The following is a 16,978-nucleotide window of genomic DNA, read 5'->3' on the forward strand; positions in this document are numbered from 1 at the left end:
ATAAATTGTTTAATAAATATATTAAGACAATATAGGTTTACTTACTTATTTGTGTCTTGTTCGGAGAAGCTGTCAAAAGTGCCATTTGGTAAAAGCTCAGAGTGATCAGGTAGGTTAGCTAATTTTTGAACATAATTTTCATGTTTTTTTAACCGTTTTTCAACCATATCTAAATTGTTAATAATTAAATTGGTTTTCGTTTTAAGATCCTGATGAATTTCATCTATTGCTCGTTCTTGGCGTTGAGTTTGTGTTAGAAGAGCAGCGGACTTGGGAAGAAGATTATCCACAGTTGATTTTGTGTCAACTACGACGTCCCAAACTTCATCAATTTTTTCAGACACAACCATAGGTCTCTTTTGTTTAGGTAGAATATCAAGTTTGCTTGATTTAATTGGAGCCTGCTCCGTTGTTAAATTAAATGTTTTTAGTTCTTTGTTACTATCGACCACAGCAAAATGAATGTCATGAATCATACTTATCATCTTCGCAATATTTTCAGAAACTATGTTTATATGAAATTGTAATTTCTTATCAATGCTATTAGTTGAATCTCGAAGTTCACTTAATTCAGATGAAACATGTGTCATAGCTTCAGAACTCAACGCTTTTGTAATATCGCTCACATTTATTGTGACAGGTTTTTTCTCACTAGCTTCGCCATTAAAGTCTTCAACTTGCAAAAAATTATTGTCAATTTGGACTTTCAGGACTTCAAGCTTATTATCTATATCAGTTACTTTTCCATCCAACTTAACGATTTCTTTCTTGAAAAAAATGGAAGAATTTCGTATCTGCTCTGTAGTTTGGTCGAAAACCTCTATATACGGAGACTGAATGGGCATGCCGTTAGAAATTGATTTCCCTATTTCATTCAGCTGAGATATAATTAAATCAGTTTTTTCTATGTTGTCCGCTACGCGATTTTGTAACACATCCATATTTTGCATGATTTCATCAACTGTTTTATCAAGACTATCAACTCGTTTTAGTTTACCTTCAAGAGTGCTTATAAAAATGTCAAATATGTTCAGTAACTGTTGTTCTCTGAAAGAAAGATATGATAAAAAGGAATTTTAAACAAATCATTGTAAAGATAATCATATTGATTGCAAGAAAAAAAATATAGCAAAAAATCTGTTTGGTCATGCCGCAGCCTAAATTTTTTTTTTTTTTTTTTTCACGCGCGTAGTCCCACGGCCCACCACCCGCCCAACCGACCGAGGGGCGACAGCCGTGTATCGTACGGCACGATTCGCGGAAAATTTGACGCGATGTTAATTAAGAAAAAAAAATTAAAAACGAAGAAAAATTTTAAATTTAATTTAAGTTTAAATTTAGCAATCTAATTATGTGCCAGAAATGTTAAAACTAATTGCTTAAGGAGCTGCAGAGAGTCAGAAGAGGATAAAATAGGAAAAAGTCTATTGTAGTCAGAACAAAGTACTCTGAAAGGCTCATGCACGTTATAATTACGTCTACACTGATTTAAAACTAAAGGAACATAATTTCTAGTTAATCTACTTGGTACCGAGAAATTTAGTCTACTCAGCAAATAAGGACAGTCAATATCACCACGTATAAGGTTATGAATAAATACAGTACCAAGCATCGTTCTACGGTTAGTAAGGGAGGGCAGGTTAATGAGGAGCAATCTATGCGAATATGAGGGTAGGAATAGGTTTGCATTCCAGTTAAGGCGGCGTAGTGCAAAAATTAAAAAGTTTTTTTGTACTGATTCAATGCGATCAGCATGTACTCCGTATTGAGGACTCCAAACGGGTGCCCCATACTCGAGGATTGGCCGGACCAACGATATAAATAAAGCCTTGGTAACGTAAGGATCCTCAAATTCCTTCGACCATCGTTTAATAAATCCAAGCATTCCCCTAGCTTTATTAACCATGCTCGAAATATGCAGAGTGAATTTAAGTTTGGGGTCCAATAGGACGCCAAGATCGTCAACAAGCGCTATTCTTTCCAAGGCACCACCACTTAGCGAATAGGTGACGTTATGCGGATTGACCCGACAGAACGTCATCAGCTTGCATTTGGAGCTGTTTAATTTTAGTAAATTGTCGTGACACCAGTTTTGAAAATTGTTTAGGTCTGCCTGAAGGCTTAAATGACGGGAGCAATCATTATACTGCAGACAGAGTTTTACGTCGTCCGCGTACATAAGTACGCGGGAATGCGTAATGATCGATGGAAGATCATTAATGAACAAAGTGAAAAGTAATGGTCCCAGATGGCTTCCTTGTGGTACACCAGAGGTAACTCTGAGGAGACCACTTAAGGAATTTTTGAAAAGGACTCTTTGAGTTCGGCCACTGAGATAACTAAAGATCCAACTTAAAAGATCTGCTGGAAACCCCATCATGTCAAGTTTGCGAATCATTAGGAAGTGATTTACAGAGTCAAATGCTTTACTGAAGTCTGTGTAAATGACATCAGTTTGGAAATTATTTTTAAAGCCATCTATCACGAAGGATGTGAGCTCTAGAAGATTTGTTGTGGTAGACCTGCGTTTCATAAATCCGTGTTGGCATGGAGATATGATTGATCTACAAAGGTGCTGCAAGTGGGGGGTTACTGCACGTTCGAAAAGCTTTGGAATTGCTGACAATTTAGAAATACCTCTATAATTGCAAGCATCCGACTTGCTTCCCTTTTTATGAAGGGGAATAACAAATGACTCCTTCCAAATAAGGGGAAACTGACAAGTTTGTAGGGATAGGGTAAACAGCTTGAGAAGGGGTTTACACAATGCATTTGCACAGTGTTTAAGAACGCACCCAGGAATCCCGTCAGGACCTGGGGAGTAAACTGGTGTAACACGTTGAAGATCCAAAAGTAGGGAGCTTTCGTTTAAGGTGGGACGAAATATTAGGTTCGACTTAGGTATTGCGTATAAATATTGCTCACTTGAAGACACTGTTGAGTAAGTTGTTTGAAAGAATTGGGCAAACAGATCGGCTATTGCCTGATCAGTGTTAGCCGTCCTACTTTCAAACGAAAGCGAAGGCGGAAAGGAACATGATCTGCGCTTAGTGTTGACAAAATTATAGAACTGTTTGGGATCCCGTAAAAACTGGGACCTGCAACGGACTAAATAATTTTTGTAACACTGAGCGTTAAGCACGGTAAAGTTTGACCGAGCTCTTATGTATTTTCCAAAAACAGACTGACAACCTGAAATTTTATATTTTTTATAAAGTCTGGACTTTACATTCCTAAGGTGTGTTAACTCCTTACTAAACCAAGGTGGTTTATGGGATGTTGACGGGTTATATAGCGGAACACACGAGTTAAAAAACAGTTTGATTGCCGAATAAAAAATTGTAATGGCGTCTTCCATATTATTGCAGGAATAGAGATCGGACCAGTCATTGCCAGATATAAGATGATTAAGTCTCAGAAAGTTAGCCTTGCGAAAACAATGAATTCGCTTGGCTGACTTTAAAGCATTATTTTTTACTGTTATACCAATGTCGATAGTCACCTCGAAAGCAGGGTGATATGGATCTTCAGGCAGCGTAAGTGGAGTAGCTCTAGAAAGAACAACACTTTCAGGATTTGAGACGAGGCACAAATCAAGTAAGCGATCTAAAGAATTTCGAACATGGTTTACCTGACACAGAGGTATGTCAAGTAGACCGTCAATGAATTCATTTTGGCCTAAGGGTTGTAAAGCATTGGAATTATCATCCGAGGACCACGTAGTTCCAGGTATATTAAAATCACCTAGAACTACTAACTGATCCATATCGGACAAAGAACTCGAAATTGACTTTATAACTGATAGGTGCCTAAAATAGTCCTCAAGTTCGGACGAAGGAGGTATGTAAGAGCAGGTAATTAAAATTAACCTGCCAGCAACAGACAGTTTTACGCATACAAATTCTAGCTCAAAGTTTAAATGATCTTCTGTCAAAACCTCTTCTGACGTGAGGTTAGCGTCCACTGCAATAAGGACGCCCCCTCCTCGTCTAGAGGGACGGTCATGCCTATATATTGTGTACTTACCGGGAAAAACTTCGGAGCTAAAGATCTCCGGCTTTAACCAGGTTTCTGTGAACACAATAACTTGGGATGCAAACGAAAAGCTATCAGTATACAATTTGGTTAGCTTGCTACGCAAACCTCTTGTATTCTGATAGCTAATTAGGAGGTTAGTGGTTAGTTTTTTGGGGGTAAAGACGGCGCGGTTTGTTGGTCCCGGCCGGGGAGTTTAATTCCCGTAGGGCCTTTCTTTTTATTTTCGCTACGAACTCCTTAACCACCATTTTTGCTGGCCAAAAGTCGCTCGAGCATATGGTGTTAAAAAGTTCGTCAGGAACACTTATCTTGAAAGATGAAATGTTCCTAGCGTATGAAAAATTGAATTTTTCCACCTTTACTTTATCGGCATTAATTTTGTCTTTAATGTAAGACGTGACATCAAATGATGTGAGATCAGGGGCCAGCCGAGAAACAAATATTTGTCTCATTTGTGGAACCACTGTGAGGGGTTTTGCTACTGCAGGCAGTGGGCCTGCGGTGGCAATTTGGGCCGGTAGTCCGGTCTCAGAAGCCTCTTGTGGGGGTATATTTGGTTGGTTAGGTGGAATTACATTTTGAGAACCACCTTCGGACAAATCGGAACCACTAATTTCAAATCGTAACGTAAAACCAAATTCTCGATGTTCTCCCTTTATTTTGCTATTTGCCCTGCGCGGCAGCACTGTTTTGATTGTCATTGCTAACTACCTTTGCACTTGTTCGCTTATCGCTTCCTGGCATTAGTCCACGGCAAGCTTCATAACAGTTCGAATTTGTACACGCACATAGAAGGCACGATCGCTGATCGCCTGCCAAATCTCGGCTTTATATACTTTCGCGACTAAAACGGCACAGACAAATCGGTCTGCCTGCCCATCATACTTTCGTCTAAAGCACAGACAAATCGGTCTGCCTGCTAACCTACCCTTTCGCTGCAAAAGGCACAGACAAATCGGTCTGCCTGCCCAACATACCCTTTCGCTGAAAAATAGGCACAGACAATTCGGTCTGCCTGCCTAACTAAATCTACTACAACAAGCTAACTTTGTACATTTAAGGCCTTGGTGCCAGGTTAATAAATAAGTGCATATTTAAGTCGAAATTTGTGCGTTATTATTTTACTTGGGCACCACCATCAGCTCACTGACCCAACATTTTGGTGACCCCGACGTGATAGTGATACTGAAACAATAAAAATTCGAAAAATCGAACAAATAATTTTATTATTTTCGTTCGGTTAAAGTTGGTGATCGCGCATATATGTATGTACATAAACTTCGCTAGAGTCTCGTACACGCCCGCCCCCGCGCATCGTAAAGTGCATTTTCGTATTCGCTTTGTGCCTTCGTTCCCGCTTTGAACGTTTTACAGCGGCGAAAAACGTTTGTGCGCGGGTTCATTGCCTACATTGCATATGCAATAGGCTTACACATAGATTCCGCTTCGTTTTCGCTGGCTTAGAATTTTGGCGCTAATCATTGCACAGTGGAACTTTTTTAGTGTGCAAGTGATAAATTCTCAAGCAATTAAAATCAAACTTAATAAAATGTCAACGAACCAAACTGTTTCTGCTCCAGTTGCGGGAGCAAAATGTCTCAAGCTGAAGGCTGAGTCAATGCTTTCCAAAACGAAAGCCTTCGAGAAGGCCCTGACTGCCGACAAGCTCCAGGAAATGAGCGTGGAGGAATTGGAGCTTCGTGTTCAACGCCTGGACGAGATCAAGACTGCCTTTTTCCAGATCCACAACAGACTTGAGCAGCTGGACTTTGATGAAATTGGTAGTGTGGTGCGCGATGACTTCGAGGAGCTTTTCATCTCAACAAAAACAAAATTGAATGTTGAATTGCGTAAGCGAAAAGGGACCAAGCGTCATAGCCCTTTGCACCCTGGCTCTCAGCCTTCGTCCGAGGTTCAGCGAGCTCCCGTGGCGGAACTAACCTTTTTATCCGTTCGAACGATGCATCTATTGGCGAATTATGAGAAGGGAGGGCAATCAACACAGGAGGTTCTCGAAATCAACGACGTCCGTGATCAAATTCCTGACTTGGAAAAGGAAACATTCCTGAAGATAGACGATGGCAGCGACAAGACGCTCGGTCTTGCCTGGGACCCTGTAGCGGATGTTCTTCGTTTTTCCCTTTCTTCCATACAGGTCTCTCCAAAGCCATCTACCAAGGCCAAAATCTTCCTGCAACAAGTCTGGAGAGAAAGGTTGGAGTGGGATAAGAGCTCTCCTGTTGTCCTGTTGCCATCTGACCTGGGTCGTACCTATCAAATGGAGATTCTTCGTCGTGCGTTGGATCCAACAGCTGATGGCGAACGAGAGGTGCATCTACTTTTTTCAATGTCTCGTGTGGCACCTTGGAAGACTCTCACGGTTTCCGAATTGGAGTTCTGCCCTGCCTTGCTACTAGCGCAACTGATGCGGGACGTACGCAACATGAAGCTCTTCGTTTCTGCTGAAGCGCTATCATCGATAAGCTATGAACCTTTACGATTTCAAGTATTTGTTACTAATCAAGTATCTTTAATTAAAGAGCTATCCAGTGGCATAAATATACCGACTGACTGCAATCCAGCCGACATCTTCTCAATAGAAGCTTCCCCGAGAGAGCTTCTGGAATCTGCCCTTTGGTTCAGAGGCCCAGCGTTTCTTCTCAAGAATCAGCACGATTGGCCTGAACCTTGTTTGCCTGTGAAGACTCTGCCCGAGTTCAGAAAGGGCATTTTGGTTGGCGTCTCTACCAAAGTGGATCTACCCTTAAAACGCAATCTCGTGAATTCCTGTCAAAAGATGACCCACACTTTCGGATTCGAATACAAATTTGCACGCCGTAAAAGACGTCCTGGTCTTGCCGTCAAAAATGTCAAGATGGGCACTCAGATACTCATCAGATGTATCCAAATGAGCAACCTGGCTGATAACTACTGGAGACTGCATTCTAAGCAGCAAATTTCATCATCCAGCCCGTTGTCCTCTCTATTGCCATTCATCGATAGCTTCGGTCTGATGCGAGTTGGTGGCCGTCTACAGAATTCGTCCTTGGATTACAATGCGCAGCATCCTGTCATACTGCCACGCCAGCATCCAGTTACACGTGCCATTATACTGGACTTGCATCGGAGGAACTTGCATTCTGGTCCACGAGCTCTGCTTGCTCACATGCGCCTTCAGTTTTGGCCAATAGGTGGCCGGAAAACAGTGTCAGCTGCAGCGTCCAAATGCGTCATATGCTTTCGTGCCAAACCACAGCTTTCTCAACACATAATCGCTGACTTGCCCAAGGATCGTGTAAACGCCACGTCTACGTCCATGGTTACTGGTCTGGACTTCTGCGGTCCATTTTATTACAAAACCGGAGTTCGAAACAAGGTGCCTGTGAAAACGTACATCTGCGTTTTCATCTTTTTCGCGACGAAAGCGATCCATCTGGAGCTTGTCCAGGATCTTTCGACACAAGCATTTTTGGGAGCACTGAAGCGGTTTATTCTCACCAGAGGCAAACCTGTCCGAATATGGTGGGATAATGCCACGAACTTCGTTGGAGCCAAGAACGAGCTAGCTGAGCTGAAGAATCTGTTCTTATCGAGCCCCCACATTCGAGCGATTGAAGAATTCTGCCTGGAAGATTCGATTGAGTGGCGTTTTATTCCCCCTCGTTCACCTCACTTTGGAGGTCTCTGGGAGGCTGCAGTAAAAACGGCCAAATTTCATTTCTACCGTTCTGTTGGCCCATCGTTATTATCGTTCGATGAATTGCGTACTCTCGTTTGCCACATTGCGGCGATTGTAAACTCACGACCTTTACTCCCTCTTTCAGAGAATCCGGCAGATCTTGAGGCGCTAACTCCTGCACACTTTCTTGGCACAGTTCCACTGGTGTTGTACTCTGAGCCTGACGTCACAAAGCTGAACTTCAACCGTTTGGACCGCTGGCAGAGAATTTCCTACTTCCAACAAATCTTCTGGTCACGGTGTCGTGAAGAGTACTTGACCCTGTTACAGCAATGGTCAAAGTGGCGCACTCCCAAACCTGCGCTACGAGTCAACGAGGTCGTCTCCACTTTGCCTCCATTGAAATGGCCAATACCCAGGGTCATGGAATTGGTGCCTGGATCCGGTGGAGTCGCTCGTGTAGCAGTGATACGAACTTCAACTGGAGTCACTCGCAGAGCTGTCCGCAAGCTGTGCGTGCTGCCGAAGCTGGATCTGGTTGAAAGCCCTGGTCTTCCAACGGGGGAGTATGTTTGGTCATGCCGCAGCCTAAATCAAACCACTAATTTCAAATCGTAACGTAAAACCAAATTCTCGATGTTCTCCCTTTATTTTGCTATTTGCCCTGCGCGGCAGCACTGTTTTGATTGTCATTGCTAACTACCTTTGCACTTGTTCGCTTATCGCTTCCTGGCATTAGTCCACGGCAAGCTTCATAACAGTTCGAATTTGTACACGCACATAGAAGGCACGATCGCTGATCGCCTGCCAAATCTCGGCTTTATATACTTTCGCGACTAAAACGGCACAGACAAATCGGTCTGCCTGCCCATCATACTTTCGTCTAAAGCACAGACAAATCGGTCTGCCTGCTAACCTACCCTTTCGCTGCAAAAGGCACAGACAAATCGGTCTGCCTGCCCAACATACCCTTTCGCTGAAAAATAGGCACAGACAATTCGGTCTGCCTGCCTAACTAAATCTACTACAACAAGCTAACTTTGTACATTTAAGGCCTTGGTGCCAGGTTAATAAATAAGTGCATATTTAAGTCGAAATTTGTGCGTTATTATTTTACTTGGGCACCACCAAAGGTAATGGTCTTTGAAAAAGCTCACTGACCCAACAAAATCCTTTCTACCAAAATAAGAAGTTATCTCGGGTTTTTCTATGTATGTATATAGCACCCTAGCAGTTACAACTTAACTGTAGAAAACGACTAGACTCATACAAAATCTATAGTAACACGACAGAGAACCATTGTGATCGTATAGTTACAATCCAAATTAAACACACTCATAGAAATACCATATTGGAAGCGGTGTTATGGGCACATATTGAAAACTGCAATCGCTCAATAGCACTGGTACTTGCTTAACGCATATTAATTCAACGTTGAACAAAAAACAAAAAAAAAAAAAAAAAAAAACGCAGGGAGACAATTAAGGGGCACAATTAGTGTCTAGTTTTAAAAAAAATCAAAAAAAAAATTTTTTCATATTTCGGTAGATTTCACCTTTAAAAATAACATATGAAAATTTAAAATAGATATCTCAAGTAGTTTTTGAGTTATAACAATTTAAAGAGCAGCCGCTCTCATAACAGTGCAAACGATCATTTTATCTTTAAACGCGTTTTTCTCGAAACAGCATTTTCCAAATTTGCTGCAGTGATTACTCAAAAACTAATGATCCGATCATTATCAAATTTTTTGAAGTGAAAACTTCTTTAGCGGCGCTGAGCAGGGTAAAAACATTCAAACTCGCGTCAGGGTCCCGTTATGCTGATCGAAAAAGCGTAAGATCGAGGAGAAGGGAGAGGAACTAGTATCTCCCACTCTTTCTACCGTGCCTGAGTCATGGTACAATTATACAAGGCATGGTACAAGTATAATTGTACCATGATACAAGGTAGTCTCGTCGGCTGCAAAATCGCTCGGGTTTTTTCCCCTATGGTTCAGTGCGCTCAGGATTTCGAAGTGAGAGGTTGTCCGCGGACGATTTTTTCTCAAAACGTTAACCCTTGTGTGCTTGTGAAAAATACTTGTTGCAATTATTGCAGCAAGCACATACAAGGCGTAACATGTAATATTGCAGAAAAATATTTTGAAATGTGAACAATATGGAAGCGAGTCCTGACAGCTTTGTGTAAAAATCTAAAATTTCGGAAAAATTAATACTCATGGTCATATAACAGTCCTTTTTAAACCCCGTGCACAGCATAAGGGTAAAACGACATCATCTTCTTCTGTTTCTTTCGCACTTACGGGAAAACACCCTCTCACTCGCACTCATTGTAGTACCCAATAGGGGAGAAAAAAAGCCGACGAGACTACCTTGTACTTACACTTAAATAGGTTCGAATCAAAACTGTTTGTTTCTTACTTCAGTTATCATAAACCAATTGTATAAGTTGTAAAAATTTGCGATGATGATTCTGATAATAACGATGGTGTAAAAGTCGTCGAAATTATGGATGGAAGTTGATTTTTCTGAGAGATAAAATTTAATGTAATATATAAATAACGATATAATATTATAAATAACAACATATAAATTGCCATATTTGTGTACGATAGCGCAATAAATAAACATTGTATTCTACCTCTCTCATAAATTATAGTACTTTTATACTTATAATTAAACACAACGTTAATATTGAAGTTTTCACTTCTGCCGGCACTCCCGGAGTGCTACCGGTGTTTTTTTTACATATTCTATATATAGTTCTCCGTACCATGAACTATCGGTGGCAGGCCAAAAACGACCAAAATTTTGGGTAAAATTCGATTTTTTTTTTAAAACGCCGCCATTTTGTCAATTTTTGATATTTTTTATCGTAGTTCATGGTATAGACTATATTATCTCGTTTAACGAGAATTTTTCATGTTTTGATTTCATCCACGGAAAGGGCCGGAATTACTGCAGCAGTTAAGGCCCTTTTTTTTAGCGCCGTTGGACATCGACTCTAACTTAAAAAATATTTAATTTTTTTCTTTAAAAATTTCACAGTAAATTTTTCAAACATTTATAAATATATTCTAAAAAATTTGGAAATAATTGATCAAGTAGTTTTTTTATAAAAATCCCCAAAAATCACCTTTTTTTTAGGCCGTCACACTAGTTGTGCCCCTTAAAGTGTGCGGAACAAATCAACATTTGATTTCAAAGTCAAGCCACTTAATTAGCGACAAATAAACGTACTATGAAAATAAAAATAAGCTTTCTTATTAAATACCTGCTAACTACTTCCATGTGGCTTTCAAACAATAGCACAGCACTACAGATACTCTCATGTATCTCCACCAATATGCATCCAAGGGCATCTACCAAAAATCATATTACCATCGTGGCCGATTTTTAAAAAGGGCATTCAACAGCGTAGAGGTCCATAAAGTTTTGGGTCAACTTCCCGATAGGGGATGTGTCAAAGGACCTTCAATTTGTTGAAGGTTTTTATGATCATCCGTTCTATCCGAGTAAGTGTTAACAATACTCTATCTAAATTCTATATTCTTCACAATGGCATCCCACAAGGATCGCCCCTCTCTGTGGTATTGTTATGGATCGCCTTTTTAGTCACTAAATAATATAATTTTAAGGCATAAGCAAATTGAAATTTTAACAACAAAAACAACACGACTATAAATAATAAATTCATAGAAATCCTCGCTAAGTTGTAAATTGGGGAAACAAATCCGGAGCTACATTTGCTGTTAATAAATGTTAACTATTTCACACTTGTAAGAAACAACACTCTACATACCCAATATAAGCGACTAATAATGTATAATAATGTAGATAAAGAATAAGTTCCTTTTTTAAATTCTTGGCCTGGCAATTGATAAACGACTTACTTTTAAACAACACTGTCATGAACTTATGATCAACATTAACAGCGGTCCTTTACACATCCAACTACACTTTTACAAGCTACGAGAACTTTGTTGCTTTCTAAATATAGGGCTGGTGTGCGCCTTCGTATCTGAATCGACTTTGCGCCCTTACACCATATACTTCAGCCTTAAATCAAATACTCCAGCAACTGTTAAAGGAACTAACCCACAAATACCACGACCGGAAATGGCCTTTTACAGGTGGTTCGAAGTCTAACGCTGCGGGGGTAGACGAATTTGGATCGATTGTTTTTTGGGGTCTGATACCGCCACACTTCTCAGTGCTTACTGTCGAAGCAGCGAAAATTCTAAAAGCAATTAAGTGTGCCCTAGAGCTTAAGGGAAGCACATCATCTCAAACTTTCACAACAATCACAACCTGCTTTGTCAAATTTGTCACCTCTGCACCAAAAACAAGCTACTTTGGTTCCCTGCACATACATATAGGCATAGATAAGATATCTGACAAAACTGCAAAACTTGCTGAATTTATACCTGGAGTTAAAAAACATATATTGAAAAACATCAAAAGGAAATTGCTTGAAATCAAAATGGAAGAATGGTCCTCCCTTAAATATTAGTATAAAGAATCCAATCCACAAAAAACACCCTCATCTTCCACAAGAAGTCAATGCGCCACTCTTTCACGAGAACCGGGCACTCATATCTCACCCACAATCAATCAGTCGAACACCTACTGAATATATGCAGTCACAACAAAAACACAGAACAAACCTTTCGGTCTCATCTAGTCTTATTCACAACTATAAGCCAATCCAACCGCGATTAGTACTAATCTTATATTATCATCCCTAGGCAAATGTAAAATTAAACATAAAACTTAATAGAACTAAAAGAATAAAACAAATGATTTTTAATTGTCGAGTCGATGGCCATAGTCCCTAACACTCTATTTCTAATTAATTATAATAATATAACGTAGCCTTCGTATAATAGTTATTAAAAACAAAATAATCAGATATATCGGCGTATTAATCGTACTCAAATTGAACTCGGTTATGTTGTAACAATAATTTCGTGTTGCGGGCCTAACTTTTAATGCTGGGAGGTCTCTTCGCCTGAGATGCTTTCGGTGGTGTTGGAATTTAAGAACAGTGCAAGTCTATTGCTTGACCTGATATTTCACTTTGTTATTTTTACTTGTGTTGAAGTTTAACCAAAAATATTAAATAAACGAAATAAATGGACTGTATAACATTTATTTTTTGCTTTTTATAAAAAATATGTTTTTTTTTTCCTTTATAACTCCTCCTGGGAGCATAGGGCCTCGACTAGATTCCTCCATCTTACTCTATTCCGGGCTGTCTGTTTCGCTGTGTCCCATGTGATGTTGTATTGGGACAACTCTTGAAGGGCGGTTCGTCTCCATGTTGCTTAAGGCCTGCCTACACGCCTGCTTCCCTGTGGGTTCCACTCTAGCGCCATTCTAACTATGCTATCCTGGTCCTTTCGCAGTGCGTGGCCTATCCATCTCCATTTTTTCTTCCTGATTTGGAGTCTTATTGCTGTTTCACCCGTCATATTCCAGAGGTCTATGTTGGAGATTCTGTTTGGCCAGAAAATCCCGCATATTATTCTGAGACACTTGTTGGTGAAAGCCTGCAATTGCTGGATAATTGTCTTTGTTGTGAGCCACGTCTCGCTTCCGTATAGTAGGACGAATTTTACGCATGAGTTGAAGATCCGTATCTTTGTTTTTCTTCTTATTTGGCGGCTTCTCCATATGCGGTACAGTCTCCCGAAGGCAGACCTGGCTTTGGCTAGCCTGCTCGTCACATCTTCTGTCACGCCACCGTTGCTGGAGATTACGGGGCCAAGGTATGGGAAACTCTCGACGTATTCTATTGGGTTTCCATCTACGATGATATTTCTTTGGCTGGCGTGATTGAGGCGCATCGCTTTTGTCTTCGCCATGTTAATTTGAAGACCCACACGGCTGGCTAGGTTCACGAGGTCATCAACTTTGGATTGAGTATCGCTTAGTTTGTGAGAGATTAGGCAAATGTCGTCTGCCTAGTCCAAGTCTTCTAGGTGTCTGGTGAAGCTCCAAGATATTCCACGCTTGTGTTTGCACACTTCCCTCATGACCTCATCCACCACAATGTTGAAGAGCAGTGGGGATAGTGGGCATCCTTACTTGACCCCGGTGTTTGTTTGGAAAGGTGCACTTGTCTTCCCATTGTGCAGTACCGCCAGGTTGGAGTCATCGTATAGCGCCTTTATTAGGGCGATGACTTTGTGTGGTACTCCTTTCCTAGCAAGCGCTCCCCATATTGCTGCTCTATTTATTGAATCGCACGCCTTCTTGAAATCGATGAACAGGAGGTACAGTGGTGCGTAGGGTGTTGGCTTGGTCTACGCAGCTCCTGTGTGGTCTGAAGCCTGCCTGTTCATCTCTTAGTGTAGGCTCGAATTTTTCCGTCAGGCGTTCATTCAGAATTGTGGCTAGGACTTTGTAACTGGTGTTCAGTAGTGTGATCCCTCTCCAGTTGTTGCAATCACTAAGGTCTCCTTTCTTGGGTAATTTCACTATGACTCCGCATTTCCAGGAGTCGGGAATGTGTTCGCTCTCCCATGCACTCGAGAAGTGCGGATGCAATATTTCTGCCATCAGTTGAGTGTCAACTTGGAGGATTTCGGCTGGAATGCCGTCCATCCCGGCAGCTTTGTTGTTCTTTAGCTTCTTTATTGGATTTCCGATTTCTCTCACGGAGGGTGGGGCGGATGATATTCTCCGGTTCCCATTTGCTGGCGCAACGTTTCTGTAGTCATCACTCCTGCTAGGCATGTCGGAGTTGCTGATTTCCATGAAGTGTTGGCGCCATCTGTGGATTTGGTCGTCGTCGCGAGTGAGAAGTATTCCATTGGCATCTTTGACTGGCTGGTTCTTTCTTATATAGCCTCCTGAGATTTGTTCAATTGTCTGGTATAGTGATCGCATGTTGTTTTCATTTGCTGCGCGTTCTGCATTATCTGCCAGTCTATCCAGTAGGGCTCTCTTATCATTTCTGGCTGCTCTCTTGACAGCTTTGCATAGTGCGCGGTGTTCGTCGCGTCTATTGCTGTCACGGTCTGCCAGTAATTTTAGTGAGTTCCTTTTGTTGATCGTGTCCCACGTTGCGCTAGAGATCCAGTTGTTTCTTCTTCGTTGTTGGGTGCCAATGATGCCTTCTGCGGTGGTCCTTAGTGTATCGCACATCTGTTCCCATGTCTGGCCTTGCTGCGGTAGTAGGTGGGTGCGTAATGTTGATGCAAGTCTTGCGCTGATGTCCGTTTCGCCAAGTAGGTGTATGTTGAGGGGGGACGGGCGGTGGTTCCTTGAGTCGTCAGCATTTCGCGGGCGATTGCGGTCCAGATTGATTGAGATCAATGATCAGCTTGTGGTCGCTGTCTATCGATGCTCCCCTCTTGTTCCTTACATCCAGTAGAGACTTCCTCCATTTTCTGCTTATACAAATGTGGTCAAATTGGTTACGTGTATTTCCACTCGGAGATGAAATGATTAACTGAAACATTTGGCATACTTCTATTAGTCTATCTCCATTGTTATTACGCGTGCCTATACCGTGGCCCCCAGTGGCTGACCTCATTCTGGTAAAGTTGGGTCCTATTTTTGCATTGAAGTCGCCCATGAGAACAGTGATGTTGCCTCGAGGTATGCAGTGAGAGTGGCAGTAAGCGCGGTATAGAAGTCGTCTTTGATGTCGTCGTTTGCGTCTTCGGTTGGGGCGTAACACTGCACGATTGTTATTGGTCTGGCCCTACATTGTTTTTTATTCAAAATTAATGTTAAATGTTGATGTAATGAACACGCAGAACTTTTTTAGATCTGTAGAAGTATACTCATGACATCCCCAAACTTACGGGTTTCTCGGAAGCCTACAAGAGGTCAAAAAAATTACGGAAAAAAAATTATTACGCCTTTGTTTTTTATCGAATCTACTTGATTTCTTCCAGATGGTGTTTTCTAACTACTATTGAATTTCGGATTAAATTTTATCAAAATCGGATATCTACAATATATTATATTGCTGCCATAGGAAAGATCAAAAAATATATATATTAATAATAAAAAAAAATTATAACGTCGTTGTTTTTAATCCCACGAGCATAATTTTCAAAATATTGAGTTTTAAAAGCACCCTTGAATCAAGAAAAAAATTTAATTAAAATGTGACAACGTTATCATATAGCTGCCATAGGAAAGATAGAAAAATCTATATAGAAATAACGGAATAGTATAGATAGAAATAAATAGAATAGATTACACTCGTGAAGTTAGCGCCCGAGCGCAGCGAGGGCAGCTATACACGAGTGTGATCCCGTATTTACCGTAAGAGATACACACGGTGCTTTTTGTCTGTAAACCCGAAAAAATTGGAATTTTGAGTGCAAAACTGCAGATTACGTACGGGTTACGGTAAACAGCTGAAATCAGCGACTTACCGCACGGACTACAGGCACGAAAAATGCCAATTTGCAGGGTTGTAGGACAAAAATAAAATTATAATATCGTTGTTTTTCATCAGACAAGCACCATTTTAGGAATATAAAGTTTTCTAACGACTCTTGAATTACGAATTAAATTTGATCAAAATCGGACAACTATATAATATAGCTGCCATATGAACATTAGTCGAAAATATTAAAAATTTATACTAATATCGTCATAGCCTCGATGTTGTTTATGCATTTGATGAGCATTCGTCAAATATGACTGCAAGTATACATATAAGCTTCGGCTTGCCGAAGCTAGCTTCCTTTCTTGTTTTTTTACAATTTTGGAGATTTATTAAAAAAAAGGTGACAATTTCAATCGTCAAAGTTTGCCCCTTCAGAATCCACACATTTTGCCCATCTTTCGAGCAATTTATGAATTCCTCGCCAGAAGAATTCCTTTTCCTTGGACGCAAACCAGTCTTCTAGCCAATCCTTAAGGGTTCATATGAATCAAAGCGCTGGTTGGCTAATCCGTGTCGCAAACTGGCGAACAAATGGTAATCTGATGGAGCCAAGTTAGGTGAATAAGCCGCATGGGGTAAGGACTCCCAGCCAAACGTGGCTACCAATTCCTTGGTGCCTCTTGCCCGGTGTGATGGCGCGTTGTCGTCCAGAAGAATTGCTTTGTGCTGCCTTTTTGCGTATTCTGGTCGTTTTTGGAGCAGAGATTCTTTCAATTCTTCCAATTGTTGCTGGTAGCGTTCGCTATCAACGGTTTCACCCGGTTTTAGGAGCTCATACCAAACGACTCCGGCCTGATCCCAGAAAACGCACATCATGGCTTTGCGCCCGAAACGGTTTGGCCG

The 16,978-nt window shown here is 41.0% G+C and overlaps 1 protein-coding gene across 3 annotated transcripts in view; it reads right to left on the reverse strand.

The window, feature by feature from the left end:
* Positions 1-16,978, reverse strand: part of LOC108101089 (angiopoietin-4) — a 224,589-nt gene that overhangs the window by 140,014 nt on the left and 67,597 nt on the right. For all 3 annotated transcript variants that reach the window (XM_043208470.1, XM_043208472.1, XM_043208471.1), the window contains exon 2: positions 46-1,047. In XM_043208470.1, coding sequence (XP_043064405.1) covers positions 46-1,047 — 1,002 coding nt within the window. The remainder of the gene's footprint in view (positions 1-45; positions 1,048-16,978) is intronic.

The sequence above is a fragment of the Drosophila ficusphila genome, unplaced genomic scaffold, assembly GCF_018152265.1.
Source record: "Drosophila ficusphila isolate 14025-0441.05 unplaced genomic scaffold, ASM1815226v1 contig_47, whole genome shotgun sequence".
NCBI lineage: Eukaryota > Metazoa > Arthropoda > Insecta > Diptera > Drosophilidae > Drosophila > Drosophila ficusphila.